At 37.8% G+C, this 18,116-nt stretch overlaps 3 protein-coding genes and 2 long non-coding RNA genes across 6 annotated transcripts; 2 read left to right on the top strand and 3 right to left on the bottom strand.

The window, feature by feature from the left end:
• Window positions 1-111: 111 nt before the first annotated feature.
• On the bottom strand, window positions 112-1,226 carry LOC117637222. Its single transcript, XR_004587165.1, has 3 exons — window positions 1,158-1,226; window positions 594-865; window positions 112-513 (listed from the first exon to the last, which is right to left on the bottom strand). It is a non-coding gene; the product is annotated as an uncharacterized LOC117637222 (long non-coding RNA).
• Window positions 1,227-2,410: 1,184 nt separating this feature from the next.
• On the top strand, window positions 2,411-4,262 carry LOC117637218. Its single transcript, XM_034372059.1, has 3 exons — window positions 2,411-2,852; window positions 3,738-3,859; window positions 3,944-4,262. The coding sequence occupies exons 1-3, from the start codon at window positions 2,525-2,527 to the stop codon at window positions 4,055-4,057; spliced, it is 564 nt and encodes a 187-aa protein (XP_034227950.1). The 5' UTR covers window positions 2,411-2,524; the 3' UTR covers window positions 4,058-4,262.
• A 573-nt stretch (window positions 4,263-4,835) lies between these two features.
• On the bottom strand, window positions 4,836-7,931 carry LOC117637216 (probable E3 ubiquitin-protein ligase BAH1-like 1). Its single transcript, XM_034372056.1, has 6 exons — window positions 7,251-7,931; window positions 6,597-6,841; window positions 6,250-6,504; window positions 5,585-5,722; window positions 5,403-5,461; window positions 4,836-5,291 (listed from the first exon to the last, which is right to left on the bottom strand). The coding sequence occupies exons 1-6, from the start codon at window positions 7,405-7,407 to the stop codon at window positions 5,186-5,188; spliced, it is 960 nt and encodes a 319-aa protein (XP_034227947.1). The 5' UTR covers window positions 7,408-7,931; the 3' UTR covers window positions 4,836-5,185.
• A 2,618-nt stretch (window positions 7,932-10,549) lies between these two features.
• LOC117612139 (universal stress protein PHOS34) lies at window positions 10,550-12,669 on the top strand. Its single transcript, XM_034340886.1, has 4 exons — window positions 10,550-11,080; window positions 11,176-11,270; window positions 11,658-11,779; window positions 12,051-12,669. The coding sequence occupies exons 1-4, from the start codon at window positions 10,897-10,899 to the stop codon at window positions 12,136-12,138; spliced, it is 489 nt and encodes a 162-aa protein (XP_034196777.1). The 5' UTR covers window positions 10,550-10,896; the 3' UTR covers window positions 12,139-12,669.
• A 2,770-nt stretch (window positions 12,670-15,439) lies between these two features.
• LOC117612138 lies at window positions 15,440-18,110 on the bottom strand. Of its 2 annotated transcripts, XR_004583305.1 has the most exons (4): window positions 17,999-18,110; window positions 16,321-16,406; window positions 16,056-16,221; window positions 15,440-15,932 (listed from the first exon to the last, which is right to left on the bottom strand). It is a non-coding gene; the product is annotated as an uncharacterized LOC117612138 (long non-coding RNA). The 2 variants fall into 2 exon arrangements; XR_004583304.1 differs by lacking the exon at window positions 17,999-18,110 and having other exon boundaries at window positions 16,321-16,459.
• Window positions 18,111-18,116: the final 6 nt, after the last annotated feature.

Genomic DNA, 18,116 nt, shown 5'->3' with positions numbered 1-18,116 from the left:
TTTTTTTTTTTTTTACTTNTTACCTACGACAACCGATTTATCCGGGATAACTCCACATCACCAACTATTCATCCAAAGGTCCATAACAGTGGGCGCATCCATGCGCCACGCCCACCGTAGAATTTTCCCCTTGTCAAGAAGCATAAGTTTAATGTTCTCATCTAAATACATTCTAAACAGAATGGAGAAATGTAGGTGGTAACTGGAGTAGATTAGCTGCTACTTGCCACAAGTCTAAGGGAGGCTTGACTTGGACTTGCAGTATTGTCTTGATAATTCCCATACACAGCTGAGAAGGGCCTCTTCTTATTTTAATAATGGGAGGGACAAATGCAGGCAGGTGATTCTTGGAAGATTTGCAAGCACAAAAGGAATCACCGGAAGCAACGATAGAGAAACCAAAGATGGTTGCTTATAGTCCTGATGAACGGTTGGCATACTCCTGAACCAATGCCCCCAACAATGATTGTCCCTCAAGCAAGCAGGACAGTTTGTCAAATTCTTTAGCCAGTCCTGTTAAAAATAGGAACATGAGCTACAATTTTCATGTGGTAAACAAATGCCGACCGTGACAAGATGGAGAGAACACCCACCTGCATCTACTACTAAAACTCTCTTGCAGTCCATCACTGTAGGTATTCTGTGAGCAATGCTGATTATTTTACATGCAGCAAAATCCTCTCAGATGATCCTTTGTATTACAGCATCCGTCTGTGAATCAACTAAAGCCGTGGCCTCGTCCATGAACAAGAGCTGGCTGTGCTTCAACATAACTCACCCCAAACAGAGAAGCTGTCTTTGCCCCACGCTCCAGTTGTCGTCGTCATCAGCCACTTAATTTGATGGAAACAGTCAGTACCAAATCCTAATGCAAGTTAGCATTTCAGTTCCCGAGAGTAAATAATGGGGAGAGTCACATACCTAAAGAATTGAGTTTATCAGGTTTTGCAGCTACCGCATCTTTAAGTTGGCAGTGTTCAAGGCTCTCCAAGAAAACTAAGATTTAATGTGAATAAACATACAGCATTGTTTCATCTAAGTAAGTGGATGAGGACAAACATATACAAACAAATTTTATAATTCAATCTTATTGTTTTTTGAGGCTATGGATTACTCTCTTATGTAATCTGGAAACCAGATAGCATTGTGTTTTTTACCTTCCAAATTTCTTCATCTGAATAAATTCCTACTGGATCAATGCTGCTTCTCACAGTTCCTTCAAAAAGGACAGGTTCAGATTGCAGGTAGTTTACCTTCATTTCTGTTTATATCTTCTGAACAAATAAAGTCAAATCTTACATTCCATGAGCTGCTACACTCTAGCCATTTGTCGTCCCAAATGGTATATTTGTAGTACATCTTCTATGGCTAGTGTAGTGGACGGACAAATGAAGTGGTCTGCATGCAAGTTGTCATTACTTGGTCATCTCCATTGCTTTGTCTCAAGCTAAATAAGCCCTGTTCTTTTTATATCGTCCAAATACACCCTTGGTTCTCAAAGGCGTTAGTCTAAGCATTCACAGGGGTGAAAAGATTGGTGGTGTTGTTGTTGTTGGTCGAACAGGGAGCGGGAAATCAACTTTGATCCAAGTGTTCGTTAGGCTGGTGGAACCTTCAGGAGGCAAAATTATTATCGACAGGATTGATATAACCACAATAGGGCTTCGCGATATCAGGTCTCACTCAGGATCATTCCTCAAGAACCTGTCCTTTTTGAAGGAACTGTGAGAAGCAGCATTGATCCAGTGGGAATTTATTCAGATGAAGAAATTTGGAAGGTAAAAAACACAATGCTATCTGGTTTCCAGATTACATAAGAGAGTAATTCACTTTGCTAATAATTAATTTGTTAATCCAAGTAAATTCTTATTGCCTATGGGAATTAAGGCAGCTTCGTTTCCCCAGCAATCATCAAATCAGCCTCACCTTGACGAGTGTGATTTGCAAACAGCATAGAAATAGTAATTTGAAGTAGCAGAAGCAGTGTCAAAATCAAATAATTTGGTTCCATAAATCCTAGATCAATACCAAGCAACGCAGACCCTATGTTTCTAATAGCATAAGGAATGAAAAATGGGGTTATTTTCTGGCGATGAGCTTGTCATAGTAAGCATAGTTTCAGTTGCCTGCCCTTTTAAAAAAAAAAAAAAAAAAAATTTTATTTTTTTATTTTTATAGTAATCTTTTCGTAAAAGGTGAGGTTTTTTATCTAAGTCCTTATAAGTCATTTTACAATAAATTTATTTTTAAAATTTTGAAGATAAGACAGATGGAGAAATATGACAAGTTTGTGAAAATAACAGTACTCTAAATTAAATATATTGCTAGGGTTTAGAATAGGATATCGCTTTACCTTCCTGAATGGAGCAGCTATCTAATCAATTTTACATTAAAAAGCGTCAATACGAAACGCAGCGTTTAAGGTGTTGTTGTAGCCCTTGTAGGTAAGAGATACAGCATCCTATTCTAAATCCCGAGCATAAACCCTAGAGACAGATTCACAGAGAGACAGAAAGAAAGAGAGATGGGAAGGTCACGAAGAAAGTACAAGCAATCGAGGACGAAGGTCCGCGTGGCGCTGCCGAAGAGGAAGCCCAACGTCTTCAAGGCAGCCTTCTGTCTACCTCCGAAGCTTCGCGCCTTACTGGAACAACAAGGCCCATCCTCTGCCTCATGGGACGCCGAGGGCACTGTTATCGAAAACTATAAGTCCTTCGGCTTCGTTTCTAACCCTAACTTGCTCGGCGTCCGCTCTCGAACCTCTCACATGATCGAAAGCGATTCTCTCCAGGTCCCTCCTCCGCCTCCTTCGGGAGATGAGCCCGTCGACGGTAGCGACATCGAAGAAGACGGTCAGTTCTCTCTCTACTCTCTTTTTCTGAATTAGAAATTGGTAATCTTTTTCTGAATTAGAAATTGGTCATTTCGTTTCTTGGGCTGAAATACAAAATTGAAAGCTTAGTGCTTAATGAAATAACTGGTTGTGGATTTTTAAGGGAAGTTGCAATTGAAGTTCCAATTGGTTTACTGGAAAGATTGAACTTTTAGGATAAAGTTATCTGCTTGAGGTTGAGGGGTAGTCAGTTTGCTTTTAGCCCTACACAAAATTCCTTTCGTTTGGAGGGAAAAGTATGAGGAATAACCCAGACAATTTACAGGGTTATTAAATCCAGCACTCCCGGACGAAAGTTGAAATAAATTTTAGAATGGTCAAATACTTAATAATTTGATGGGATGGAGAGATCACTATATTGAGTTTGGCTTTAATTTGATCAAGTACTTGTTAATCTGAAAGCCCAAAAAGTTTGGTTTAGGTGATCTGGTCAATTTGTTGACTGACAAACTTCTGTAAGGTGATCCGTTACCGTTGGTGCTGCAGTTAATTACTGTATAAAGACCCTTAGAATGTAATGATGTAGAGGCTGAACTGGATTGCAAGAACCAAAATTCTGTCTTCTGCCCTAAGAAATGGACTGTGTGTATTTGATTTCAAGAAATACAGTGAAATTAAATATCACTATAGGGGAACCACACCAATCCATCCCAAACTTGGCGGTTAAACTGACAATGCTGTTGGGGAGGTCCTGCTTAAAATTAGCTCTGAAACCAGTACTCCTAGATTTACTGCTATTTTGAATTGCATAAATTATTTGTTGTGGAACTTGTTGGCTTGTTTTTTTTCTTCTCTTTCAAAGGTGTGAAACTTGCGATTACACAACTTTCTTTGTTTCATACAGATTTGAGATCTAGTCTAGGGAAAAAGCGGAGAGATGGAAAATCTGCACCACTGCAACCATTAACGGCCATGCAACGCGTTTATATTGGTCGGCTCATTGAGAAGTATGGAGACGACTATCAGGTGGTATACAAGCTTATATTCTATTACAAATTGAAGTCGTAAAGTTGTTTTCTTCATGCTTAAGGTGGAATTGTTGCTTTGCAGGGAATGTTCATGGATACAAAACTAAATGCAATGCAGCATTCTGTTGCAACTTTGGAGAAACTATGCAAAAGGTATCACGTGCATAAAGATAAAAATCCCGTATTGATCCGTTGAGAAAAGCTCAGTCGTGCATGGCAATCTCGTGAAAGTGATTCGATCCCTAATGTGGTCGTTTCCTCGTTTTCAATACGTTATATCTTATTGACTTATGAAAGAATTTTGGTTGTCGAATGATTAATATAATTGTTCTAAAGAAATTTTTGAATGACGGGAGTATATGATTGCACACTGTATTGTAATAAGAACATGAAACCGTATATGTTGTATGAGTAAAATTGTGATTGTATTTAGAACTATTTTGTATCTCTGTCGCGTTCTTTAAGCTGATGGCCGTCTCCCGACCTATCAATTATGGATATCGACCTCAACCTGCTCTGGCATGAAGACATTGTCTTCTCTGGTTAGGTTGTCTTGGTCGTTCAAATGCTCCAAATTGGGGTAAGATTCGAACATGTGGTCCCCTCCTATCAATCACCTTGTTCACAAACATCTTGGACACAAGAAGTACTTTCCTACACCCGTTGCATGAATTTCCCCTTTCTCGATACAACGGGGTAGGGAAGATTGTCTCCTCCTGCACCGCTCCTCTTCCTGCCGTTTGGCTAACAAGTCCTTGCCAGATGAACCATTCTTACGCAAATTACTAAAAGGCAAAAGGGTCGCAAAGAAATACCCAGATAAAAATTCAGCACGGAAACAAAGCAAAGCCTACATAAATTCATAATGGACCCAATTTGGGGACCATTCAACTCTAACCATCTCTTTTAGCATCAAACATTTTCCTTTTCATATCAATAGTACCCATCTCTTCTAGCACCATTAATTTACGACATGATACAAGGATGCAAATTTTACTCCAAATCAAAATTGATGAACAGATTGTGAATCCATTAATAACAGACCAAGTTTACTTAGATTAAGCAAGCAATGACCGCAACGTTAAGTCCCAAAAACTTGTAACACTAAAAACAAATTATATGTACAGCGTTAATGAAGGCTACATACAAGGAACAGAACATCCACACACGGCTACAAAATAGTCGGTGGGTCACGGAACCCAACGGAAAAATAACCTGTAAATGGGTTCCAAAAGAGCACGAAGAATCTGTCGTAACAGTTTCCATGGTGGGTAAGGCAGAAAAAGAAGGGCAAAATGGTCCCCAAGTAGTGAACAGACAGCACTTAAACCCCCATGAACGCCCGACACTGGGATTCCCAGTGCTGCTTTGCTTGCCGAATCCTCTCTATCCTTTCTGTCTGGAGCCTCTGCTCCCAGTATTCATGGCAGCTGTTCAATATGAACAAAATAAGAATGATGAGAATTTTGCATATATAATTTATAGGTCATTCACTAGAGAATAAGGATGCACAGTAAGTAATATGGGGGGCAAAAACATACCTTCTGCTAAGCAACATGCTAAGCTCTTCTAAGTGTACAGCACCCTCATACACTCTTGTCTGAAATCAATATAAACAAATTACAAATGGTAAGTAAGCACAAGTTAAAGCACTTTGTGCCTTTGTTTGTGGTACAAAGGCTACCAGAGTATAGCTCCAAGTGGAAAATGAGATAATGCTCACCTCTCGGCATAGAGGGCATTTTTCTTTAGGCTCTGCAGCCTTTAATCCATCGACAATAGTCACTGATGCAGCCGAGCAAGCGCACATAAAGCAGAATATATGACCACATGTGAGAGCAACTGGATCAAAAACTGTGTCCTGAAAAGAAGAAGAACTATCATTAAATAAGAACCTTGAATGAAGCATAATAATAGCAACATGTTTTCTTCTCTACAACTCCTACTTCAGTCATGCACGTTGCTGATATGGGCGAAAAGATAATGTCTCTTTAGTCCTAGACTAGAGACCTGCCAGAGCTTTAAGTTTGAGTTGATCAAATCAAACCCATAGGGCATGGCATATGCAGTTTGCGTTTAAGGATGTCAAACTTTAAAAACTGGCCATAGGTGCTCCTAGTTCATAACAACCATATGTGCTCCTAGTTCTGCTCCTAGTTCATAACAATGAGGCATAGAAGAATTTTTCAATTTGAGAGAGTAAGGGTAATATTTTGAGGGTGCTATAATATTTCAAGCTCAGTTCTTGAAACCTCTTATATTAAAATTGAATCCATAGACAGAATTAAATGATGTGCAGTTCAGTGCAGAACAACAAAAATATGCAGTAAAAAATGAATGATAGATATGCAGGACATCCTGTGAAAAATAAAAAATCTTGAAACTTACCAAGCATATAGAACATGTCAAGTCAACATCAAGCTTGACAGAATCAAAGAGCTCGCAGGCGAGAGATGGTTTCCCATCATTGATTTTGAGGGAGCATCCCTCAAACAAGGCTGGTGTCTTCCTTGACTTGGTCTTGGTTTCCCTTAAATTGATGTGAAAAGCCATAAGCTCGCAAAGCCATGGACTCTGAAGGATTCCAATGTGCATACTTTGAGCTTGCGATTTAAAGGCCTGTCCTTGCGTTGAGTAATGAATCTGTCTCAAAATACAAACAAAATATATTCATTCAACTAGATTATCAAAACTCGGGATAAATTAAATGTGTTCAAAAAGTGCAAGTTGTATACCTTATCATATTTCTTTAGTATTTTTCGAATGGCAATGGCGTTGATCAGTGCATAAGTAACAAGGTCCTTGCCTTCTTCAATTAAGCCAACATGGTTCCCTCGAAGTTTGCCTTTGAACCAAAAGAAGTACTTACGAAAGCCAGAAGCCAGATGCAGGTCAAGCAATTTCTGGGCACGCTTATTAAAGAAGCCTACCACTGCAGACATCTCCTTGAGAAGGGCAGGGAAAAAGCTCCCATCACACACTGCACAATTCAAAATTTCAAACTAAACATTAGCATAAAACCATTGCCAGACACAAAACTTTTTACTTCTTTAAATAACTAGTAACTGTGAGCAGGTGAACCAATCGTGGGTTAAAAAGTTTCAAATTTGGAAGTAAAAACAGATTCCATATGCCCTGGACATCAATACGGCCTTAAATATTTTCTTCTTGCATTTATCCTCCAACTTGGCTATAAATACGAATGCAAGATCATGTCAAAGAATTTCAATGGGATTGAAGAAAAGATACATCCAGCATAATCAAATCCCAATATCCAAGAAATGGACCAAAGTTGATAAATTTACTGTCACAATTAGACCCAAAATAAAGAGATTGAAGAATGATGATTCAACAGAAATAGATAGATAGAACATGCTATTCAAAATGACCTGGGCAATGGTCAGGGCATGTTCGAACGTCATGGACCTCATGAGTGTCCTCCCTGCGGCATTTCTTCAAGATCTTCTTCAGCTTCTTGAAGCCAACCCCAGGTAGCTTCTTCTCCTGGCCTTGCATGTACTCCTGGTATTTCTTGCAGAATTTCATTTTTCATCAATGACCACTAAAAATCCTTGGCTTTAAATTAAAATTTAGAGAAAAACAGAGATGGGTCTAAGAGAAATCCAAAGATGCAAACTTTTTGATTCCTTAATGCTAAATATCACTAATGAAATGGATCAAATGGTATTTTTCTTTTTCTGAGACTCTCCGGTGACGAGGTGGTGTTGTGTCTTTGGCTGTGTGCAGAGATGTGTTTTAACGGTTTATATCTATCACTTGAAGAAGACGTATGATATATAAAGGACGAATTATATCATCCATATGCTAAGTGAGCACTGAATTCCCGAGAAAAAGTCAAATTTTCAAGAATTTCTCGGAAACTTAAAACAGACTTAACATGTCAATTTGAGTTGAGTGAATGAAGCCACAGATTTGAAAACCTTTTTCATTCTGGGGTAAATCCATGTGGGAAAACATTTCCAAATCAAGATTAATAATACAATGCAACAACAAATAATGTATGCTCGTTATGCTCCACCTCCACTTGGGGTAGGTCGGTAGACCGTAGATGTGACACTTGCCATTTTTCTTCTTCTATATTTTAGATGCTCGATTGATTCCTATTTGATAAAAATTACTCTGATAAAATCTCTAGACCCTTCTTTTTCTATGATAATTCTAGGCCCTTCATTTTTGTTGTAAATATTGGAAGACCAAAAAAAAAAATTTCATTAAAAAAAAATACTTGGCCAAAAAGGAAGAAGAAAAGAAGATAACCATCATCACATGTATCATGTATACGTAATATTTGAAAGACAAGGAGGAGGATCATGTGAATTTTGGTAGCAAACAAAATAAAAGGAAAGGAAAGGAAATTGAGATATCCAACCATCTCAATTTAATGTTTTCATGACAACGCAGCTTTAACCAACCCAAAAGTCAAACAAAAAAACACAAAATTAAATTTGACTTTGGGATATAAAATTTATTCAATGATAAAAAAAAAAAAAAAATTGTTTTCTTTTTTGTCAACATAAAAAAAAAAGGAATAAAAATTGTTGGAGGAGCTCTATCTATCAATTCACGATTCACCACCATCACGACGATAAGAGCAAGGGCGTAAACCGCGTACGACAATACATAGCCAGCTATTTTGCCACGTGTAAAGGGCTGCTGCTTTACGCGATAGACAGCTAGTGGGAGACACCTTTTTGGTATGTGGGGTCACGGCGAATGAGCCAAGAAGCCAAAGCCAAATCAAGCGATCTAGGTACCCAAATGGAAAGGAAACTGCCCCCGCCAGCGGTCTCAAGTCTCAATAAAGAAACGTTTCCACACGATTTCGTCTCGTATACGAAAGTAGCGCCTAGTCCTTTTAAAGTTTCTTCTGATACATTAATATGACATTGTGTACAAAATAATTATACACCAAAACTCGTCTTAGGTATCGTCCTCGTATGCACTTGGGCTGTCGCAATCTGGCCAGGTTCCTGTGTCAACGATGAGCACATTTTATTATGTCATTACCATGTTGCTCGCCTAATTATAATTAATAATAGTTCAATGTAGAAGGGACAAGAAAATAAACTTTTTCACCGTATGTAATCTCATATAAAGCCACATAGCGTAAAGACACACAGAAACAAACAAACAGAGCCAAATAGCTAGCAAGCAAGCAATCGGGGATGCTTATATAATCAGTACAGTACAATCCAGTGAATTTAATCTTATCCATACTGCCATGGGGATTGGCCTAACTCTACCAAGTCATTCTAGCTACAAACTTAAGAATAAATTCACATACACAACACCATGGATGTTAGGACTCGAATTTAAGACCTTCTTTGAAAGAACAATTGCTCCAAATCACTACACAAGTGAGTGAGTGCTTACTTAATCTTAAACCTTTGATTTTTGTCACCAAACTGTTGCTATTCCTATATATGTCAATATGAATAGTTTATGCCACGATATATGGCTTCATTGTATGCGTGATATAATTACCACATTATGACTATGTTTACAATATAATATATAGTCCCTCTCTCAAGTACTGTATCTGTATGTATATATGTGGGTTGGTGGGTGGGGCCTTGTGACTTGTAAGTTAATTCCACACTGAGAAGAGCTCATGCACCCAAAAATTCTCGTCAATCGGAAATGAGAATAAAAAGATGGATTTTCTGGTCATTTCGTGAAGTGGAAGAGCCACTATGGGTTGTCTCTCGAGAGCACTTGCTTATGGTCTGTGGGTTGAGTGAGTCGGTCATATGCAAAAGGAGATTCTCATGTATGTTTCCTTTGGACAACATTACTTCATAGGATTACGTAGGAGCCTTCAAACCCATTCCATTGCACATCTTTTCTGTTCTGAGTAAGGAATCTTTTGTCTTTTTTTAACAGCTATGAATGATGATATCTATATTTAAAATTTGATTTAGACAATATCAATTGGACGTGTTTCATTTCTAAACGATCACTAGCGCCTAAAGCCATCATTATCTGAATTCTTTGGTGGTGAGTGTGAGTTTAGTCAGGGAATGAGTGGTGAAAGCTGATCACAAGCAGCCACCTAAACTGACCCATAAATGACTAAATATAATTTAAATCAAAGGAAAAGTAACAGAAGCATATTAGAAAATGGTGAGCGCCAACCAAATGCATAAACAATTGACCCATCATCACAAACATAAACCCATTTCTTTTGACTATAACTCCCTTTAGGTGGTGCCTAATGGGGTATCTGTTGTTGGAGGAGCCGTGAGTTCATGGATCATGTGAAAAGTGGAATTGTAACACTATGTGAATTGGTAGGACACTGGCACTGACAAATTACGCCATTTCTTTTTTTGGGCTCTTGGTCCAGAATTCCATTTAAACAAGTAAAAAATAAAGTATGAAGGCAGGCCCAATTAAATCATCGCCCACATTACACTTACAGCTAAGTTCAAGTTGCATAAATTATTATTATATGATGTGAACCAAATCCAATCGGTGGTCCTAAAACCAAATAAAGAAAAGAAAATGTTAACCACAAATAAATAGAAAAATAGAAAAGAAAAGAAAAAACCAAACGAGTGGTCAGTAGCACTTTCCTGCGGCTGCTGCTACATTAGCCCACAGAAACAAATCAGTGGACTCTTTTCTTCCATAACAAACAAACACACTATTAATAATCGCTTTGCGTTGCGCCTTCATTTTATAATTTGCTATACTGTGCTGACGAAAGACTCACCTTAACCTCTGGCTCTGGGGATTTGCCTTAACCTCCCTCCCTCCACCCCTAGTCGTTTCTATCTTTCTAGAGGCAACGCGAATGATTAGGAATTAAGCTATATTCACGTACCAAACGACGCCGTCCCACTCACCTCTTGTCAGAATAACAACAACGCAAAGCTCGTAACCGAATCAATTCCTACAATACAACAAACCGACACATTTAACCAGAAGAAGCTCTTACAGACTGCTATTTTATTGACAGAGAGACAAACAACAAGGAAGCGAAGAAGAGAAAGAAGAAAAACCAGAGCATTAATGGCGACGACTGGAGAGAAGCAAGTGATGGTGATCGGGGCCGACGAGAGCGAGCAGAGCACTTACGCTCTGGAATGGACTCTGGACCACTTCTTCGCGCCCTTCGGTCCCACGTCTCCGTTCAAGCTCGTCATCGTCCACGCCAAGTCCATGCCTTCCTCCGTCGTTGGCCTCGCAGGCCCTGGTATTTCTCATAGCCGCTAATTAATCATTTAATTAATTTAATTGTGATCTTTGTGGAGGTGATCAGCTAAATTTCCGTGTTGTGCTTAATTGTAGGAGCGGCGGAGGTTTTGCCAATTGTGGATGCTGATTTGAAGAGGATGGCTGCCCGCGTTGCTGACAAGGCTAAGCAACTTTGCGCTACCAAATCGGTATTTTTCTTTTTCTTTTCATTTTGTTTTAATTCTTTCTTGGGATGCATTATGAAAGTTTTTTCCTTTTAATTTTAATACATGATTGTTAAGGTTTTGCTTTTCATGAAATTTAAGATCACTTAAACATTTGCACCATGTCAATGTCATGAAGCAGGCATTTCATCTGAGTTTTGCTTACTTTGATTTGTGAAGAAGACTAATGTGGTTTTCCCAAGTGTTTTTTTTTTTTTTCAATAAATTTATAAATTAAAAAAAAAAAATTCCAGAAAGATATAGCCGAAACTAATGACAATACTAGTACTACTCTTGCAAGCCTCAGGTGATATGATTATGAACAACTTGCATTTCCCTAGCCGGTTTCTGAACATTACATATTCTATGCAGGTGACTGATGTCACTGTGGAGTTGGTGGAAGGAGATGCTAGGAATGTTCTCTGTGACGCTGTTGACAGGCACCATGCATCCGTCTTGGTTGTCGGTAGTCATGGCTATGGAGCCATAAAAAGGTATTCCATCATTACATGTTCTAATCTTTAGAGTGGAACAAGAACAACCATCTCTAAATTTTCACAGGGTTCAGTTGTGAACTATCGACGGTATAATTTGCGGTTAATTATATCGAGGATGCAAACAAGATTTGAAGTCTTGTTCAGGGTTTTAGATGCCAATAGTTGCTGCATAAATTCGTTTAGACTGTTTGTGGCATGAGTAGTTTTGGTGGTAAAGGGTATTACTTGTCTGCAGAAAATCTTAATGCTCTGTTTGATTCTGGTGCAGGGCGGTTCTTGGAAGCGTAAGTGACTATTGTGCTCATCACGCTCACTGCAGCGTGATGATTGTGAAGAAGCCTAAAACAAAACATTGAGCTGAGTGAGCCTCCTCCTATCCTATCTATGGCGTTTCGTGGTGGCAGTATTACGATACTTACAATAAATTCGACCATTTGTGAGTTGTAAGGTTATATACTAGTGTTCAAACTTCAAAGTATGGTATGTATTATTATTGTAAGGTACAAAGTTGAAGCTTAAACTTTGGTATAACGAGTGATGTATCCGTATAAATACCAGTTTAGTTTACCAAAACGCATGTCAGCTCGCATTGGGCACCAAATCTTTCGGGAAAAAACGACATAGGCCTCAAAAAGTGGTCAAGGCGGGTGGCAATTGTCCGACAACAGACAGGAGCAAAAAGGGCGTTGACGTTGTTGGTGGTCTGGAAGAAACCATGGTAGATATGGATATACGACAGCCAAATCACACTCTACTGATGATCTCATCCACGACCTTTTGACTCAAACAAACTTAAAGGTTAATTAATTAGTTGTTATCCTTTCTGTATGCTAGCCAGCTTCTTATATTCACAAAATTTATTGATAAAATTATTCCACCTTTTTTTACTAGAAATATAAAATGGACTTCCAACGATAAGTTTTCATCTCGTTGTTGATGGAGGAGACATATACGTAAATTATAGTCCCCCTCCCCTGGTGATGAGTAGTAGTAAATAAAATGAAAACGAGACTAGGCTAAGATACTTGGTTTAAAATGAAAAATGTTTAGCTAAACTAATATGAAGAAAATGAATCCGCCATTTAGAATGTTTTTCTTGTATAGGTTGTGGCTAAATTTCATTTCCTAAGCATTAGATGCATGTTTCCCTCAGACATTACATTTTCATGCTCCTTTATGTTGATGATATTCTCTTAGCAAGTAGCAATTTGTCATTATTACATGACACTAAGAGAATGTTGTCAAACTATTTTGAGATGAGTGATTTAGGTGAAGCAAATTATGTATTGGGAATTGAAATAAGTAGACACATAAAGGGGATTACTTAGTCTATCACAGAAAGGATATATAGAAAGGGTACTCAAAAGATTCAATATGGAGAACTGCACATGTTATGATGTTCCATTCTCAAAAGGTGATAAACTGAGTTGTGAACAATCTCCTAAAATTGGGCAAGAGAAGTTGGAAATGCAAGACAAGCCCTATGCTTCACTTGTAGGAAGCTTGATGTATGCGCAAAGTTTGCACAAGATCAGACCTTGCTTTCTGCATAAGCGTTCTTGGAAGGTTTCAATCTAATTCAGGCCAAGCACATTGGGTATCAAGCAAGAAGGTATGAGGCATTTGCAGAGAACTAAAGAGTAAGTGTATATCAGGTATCGTATTTTTGTTTATAGGAGGAGCAGTGGCATGGAGAAGTATCAAACAACAATATATATCAACCTCAACTATGCAAACTGAATTCTTAGCAGTTTATTAAGCTACTTCAATAGCAATGTGGCTTAAGAATTTTATGTCACTGTTGAGAGTTGTGGAATCCATATGGAGAATAATCTAGTTGTGGAATGACAACAGTGCTGAAGTTTATTTTGCAAAGGGAAATAAGAGATCGTCAGGTATGAGACATCTGCAGTTAAAGTTTTTGTCAGCAAAAGAGAAGATCCAAGATGGTTATACAACTTTGATCACATTGGGAAAGATTCTACAATTGCAGGCTCTTTGAACAAAGGTTTGCATAATCATGTTTTTCATAGGCATGTTAGAAGCATGGGTTTGCAGATGAGTTTTGATGTTTAAGTCTGTGGGAGTTAGTGGCAGTCAGAATTAGTTTTGTGTTCATTTAACTAGTTTCAATCGAAGTTGTCCTTACGGTTTTGTTTTGATAATGTTATTCAAGTTTTTCTTAAAATCATGTTTTTCAATTTATGAATGTTTTGGCATATGGATGAAGGAAGAATCTGCAAAATTTGCTAGCACTTGTGTTTTGCATTTTCGTATCCATGAAGGAGCCATGATAATTTTATTAAGACCTTCGTAGTCTTGTACGGGTGAGCTAAGAACTGTTTTGATCATCAAGCACATTCTAAGGCAGATCTCAACAATTCTTTGATCCTAATTCAGTTGGCAGCCTTATGTGTTGTTATAGACTTATATGTGTGGCTGTAAAAGACTTGAATGTTATTTATTCAATGTGCTTTGACAGTTCCATATGAGTTTACATCAACGACAGTGGCTTGATAAGAAACTGAGAAGTTTAAGTCCTAAATTGGCCATTAAGTGATTAATCTTGAGTCACAATGATTATTTGACCAAGTGGGAGAATGTAAGATAGTTTACTATCTTAAACTCGCATTAAGTGGTCTTCTAATCATTGTCGGATTGCAAGACTTCTTGAGTAACCAAGGACTCAAACTAATCTCATCCAGTAGGCTGTGTATCAATGTTTTAATTGGATTACAAGGCTAAAGGGGTTTCTAATCCTTTTAGAATTGGGATTCACTGTTCTATTGCAATAAGGATACCTCTAGGAGTTTCTTGATGGGCAAGACTCCTTGAGTGATGCGTATAAATAGAAGAGCTCCCTCTAAGAGCCGACACACACAACTCATCAAGATATTCACCCCATCTAGAATATTGACCTAAGGTAGTCGATTATCTTAGAGAAGAACTCTTTTTCTCAAGCGTCCATTCAAATGGCAGAACATGGTTAGTGTTCAAGTTTTAATAACTTATTAAGTTTACATAAACGTCCTTATAGTCACGTTCATGGGGTTGAATGACAATCTTTGAACTCTTTGGCAGCACCAAGTCAGACGGAAAATTGACTTCACTAGATCAGTACATTTCAAGGATGAAATCTGGCCAGAAGGGCATATTTCATATTACTCTCTGGCAAAAACTTAAAAGAGACGAGAAGTAGCAAAGCTTGTAGTTCTAACAAAGTTTGTTTGTTAAGGAGCTGGTGTCCAACATTTCACCAACCAAATTACTAAATGGATTCAAAGATAAGAGCACACTTTGTTTTTATTTTTACTGACATTGCAATAAAGTTGAAGAATTAACTGGAATAATGGTAGGCATTTTTTGGTTTTGGAAGAAATTCCTTTTTCTTTTTTTTTTCCTTTCTTTCTTTGCCTGTGTGGTGGATGATGGCATGCTTAGGGCTTTATCTGTTGTATGAAATGACAACAGACCCATCGAAGCATGTTAAGTTAGGGATTTACTTCAACAACCAGTCACGTTAGAGCTTAATATTAACATATCACAAATAACAGATAATTGTGTTGACAAGCAAACAAAGTCAAAAATATTCTTTTTAGTTTTATCTTGTTTTTAACTACTCACCAAAAGAGAATAAGAAGACAAGACAAGAAAACAGAATTAAAATGACAACCACATGCTATAAACCATTATCCACACGTTTGTATTAGATAATAAAAACAGAAATCTAATCACAAGTATATATGGATGCATAGCACTTACATTGCCAGTACAAAGTACGGCCAAGATGCAGCCAAGTGACCATGTATCTATTTTCTTATCATATGCAAGTCTCAAGATAACCTCAGGAGCATGATATGATCTAGACTGAACATAGGAGCAGAGATAATCTGTCTCAAAGGAACTACTCCCAAGATCAATGACTTTCACCTCACACCTACTGTAGCTTTTCACCAGTATATTCTCAGGCTTCAAGTCACAATGTATCAGGCCAAGGCCATTTGAAAAGTGAAGAAGATCATGAATGCACAAAGACCATATGCACAACCTTCGTATATGTCATATTTCTATAAGTGCAGGGGAAGAAGTCTAGAACATACCTCAGCGTTCTTTATTGCGCTCTCCTGGATGATCGGACGCCTTAACTGGCCTGCAGTAAACATGACATCAATGTACCATATAACAACTTGCACGCTCCGACGGAATACTTACAGAGTAGTACAAGGAAACCACTTGCAAATATTAACAAGAAGCAATAACATGCACACCATACCTTTCTCGTCTTTGTCATTGGACTCATCAGGATCTTCCTCAGCAAGTTTACGGATCATATCAAGGGCTTTCCGAATGAGCTTCTTCTTAATTGTCTTCAAAATGCTATGTTGTTGAAGCATTTCTTGTGATACATTGAGTGGCAAGGTGTCAGAATCGACAAGACCCTGATCATATGATCATCAATGTAAAAACCAGTTTTGGTAAGCATGTAAAAACCAATCTCATAAACCTAATTACAAGAACTTAAACATATCCGGTATTACCTTCAAAAAGTTCAGATACTTTGGCAAAAGCTCTGAGTTATTCCAGCAGCAGTAGATTTTTTAATTGTTTTTTGTGTATAAATTTCCTTTGTTTGTAATTGTTTTTATCTGCCAAATTCAGGTTATAAATTTCACATGGAGCAAAAGTTGATTTACTTAGGGGTGGGCATTCACCTTTCTCTCAAATTCAATCGACCTCTCTCTCACCCTCTACCTCTGTCGTCTCTCTCCTGACCTCACCCTCACCGTAATCGCTCTCATGTCCTGTCTCTGCCTTATATTTGTTTAGTTTTGAGTGTGTTTAATATGTTGATTTGTGTTGCTAGCCTTGAATCTGTTTCTGATTATTTAGTTCAATTTCTGATTTCTGATTTTTCGTTATTTAGTTTAATTTCTGATTTTTAACTGTGTCTTTTAGGTTCGATTGTTAGCCTTGAATCTGTTTCAATTTATTTAATTGAGTTGTCTTGAATCTGTGTTTTTGGCATTGCATTCATTGTTTTATCTATGCAAGTTTGAAGCTTCGTCTTACAAATGCTAATATATGTTTTATATAATTTTAGAACAGAGCTTATATAGTTTGGTTTGCTTTTCTCTTTTTTTGGATCAGAGCTTATAAGATGTTTTGAATATGTGTGTTTTGATCTGTGTATTGTTTTTGCAGGAGACTTCAAGAGGCATTGTCCCCCCATTGATTGATTTAGGTTTGATTAGCAGCAGTTCGTACAGATCAGCAGGAAATTTATGGAGCTGAGGATGCTTCGACCACCACCACATCAGACTGCTGCTCCAGAAATTTCCTGCTGATCTGTACGAACTGCTGCTAATCAAACCTAAATCAATCAATGGGGGGACAATGCCTCTTGAAGTCTCCTGCAAAAACAAAACTTCCAAAGGTGATAATTTCACTGAATCAGTAAGGATCAAAAACACAGTAAACGTTTTGATTTGGTCTGTTAATTTCACCCAAAAAAGAAAGTGTTTGCAGTTTTTGTCTCAAATCATTTTAACAGATCAAAACAAGTTATAACACCTTAATCAACTCAAATACACAGATCAAAACACACATATTCAAAACATCTTATAAGCTCTGATCCAAAAAAAGAGAAAAGCAAACCAAACTATATAAGCTCTGTTCTAAAATTATATAAAACATATATTAGCATTTGTAAGACGAAGCTTCAAACTTGCATAGATAAAACAATGAATGCAATGCCAAAAACACAGATTCAAGACAACTCAATTAAATAAATTGAAACATATTCAAGGCTAACAATCGAACCTAAAAGACACAGTTAAAAATCAGAAATTAAACTAAATAACGAAAAATCAGAAATCAGAAATTGAACTAAATAATCAGAAACAGATTCAAGGCTAGCAACACAAATCAACATATTAAACACACTCAAAACTAAACAAATATAAGGCAGAGACAGGACATGAGAGCGATTACGGTGAGGGTGAGGTCAGGAGAGAGACGACAGAGGTAGAGGGTGAGAGAGAGGTCGATTGAATTTGAGAGAAAGGTGAATGCCCACCCCTAAGTAAATCAACTTTTGCTCCATGTGAAATTTATAACCTGAATTTGGCAGATAAAAACAATTACAAACAAAGGAAATTTATACACAAAAAACAATTAAAAAATCTACGGAAAGTAGCAAAACTGCTGCTGGAATACCTCAGAGGCGCGGTTGACACAGAGGTTTGCCTGAGAGGAGGTTTTGCGCAGAGAGGATTGGCTCGATTTAGGGTTTAGGGTTGAGAGAGAGGTAGGTTTGGCTGAGAGAGATGATAGC

Source organism: Prunus dulcis, chromosome 8 (assembly GCF_902201215.1).
Source record: "Prunus dulcis chromosome 8, ALMONDv2, whole genome shotgun sequence".
NCBI classification, from domain to species: Eukaryota; Viridiplantae; Streptophyta; class Magnoliopsida; order Rosales; family Rosaceae; genus Prunus; species Prunus dulcis.
The sequence above is the reverse complement of the archived record's forward strand: the minus strand, read 5'-3'. Positions and strand labels throughout refer to the sequence as shown.

What these genes read in the sequence shown, in the direction of transcription:
- LOC117637218 (XM_034372059.1), top strand. Translation starts at nt 2,525, where the DNA reads ATGGGAAGGTCACGAAGAAAGTACAAGCAATCGAGGACGAAGGTCCGC. An exon ending in TAGCGACATCGAAGAAGACG is followed by an intron (nt 2,853 to 3,737) that starts GTCAGTTCTCTC and finishes TGTTTCATACAG; the next exon opens with ATTTGAGATCTAGTCTAGGG. An exon ending in AGTATGGAGACGACTATCAG is followed by an intron (nt 3,860 to 3,943) that starts GTGGTATACAAG and finishes GTTGCTTTGCAG; the next exon opens with GGAATGTTCATGGATACAAA.
- LOC117637216 (XM_034372056.1), bottom strand. Translation starts at nt 7,407, where the DNA reads ATGAAATTCTGCAAGAAATACCAGGAGTACATGCAAGGCCAGGAGAAG. An exon ending in TGACATGTTCTATATGCTTG is followed by an intron (nt 5,723 to 6,249) that starts GTAAGTTTCAAG and finishes TCTTCTTTTCAG; the next exon opens with GACACAGTTTTTGATCCAGT. An exon ending in AGCATGTTGCTTAGCAGAAG is followed by an intron (nt 5,292 to 5,402) that starts GTATGTTTTTGC and finishes CATATTGAACAG; the next exon opens with CTGCCATGAATACTGGGAGC.
- LOC117612139 (XM_034340886.1), top strand. Translation starts at nt 10,897, where the DNA reads ATGGCGACGACTGGAGAGAAGCAAGTGATGGTGATCGGGGCCGACGAG. An exon ending in CGTTGGCCTCGCAGGCCCTG is followed by an intron (nt 11,081 to 11,175) that starts GTATTTCTCATA and finishes GCTTAATTGTAG; the next exon opens with GAGCGGCGGAGGTTTTGCCA. An exon ending in AACTTTGCGCTACCAAATCG is followed by an intron (nt 11,271 to 11,657) that starts GTATTTTTCTTT and finishes TATTCTATGCAG; the next exon opens with GTGACTGATGTCACTGTGGA.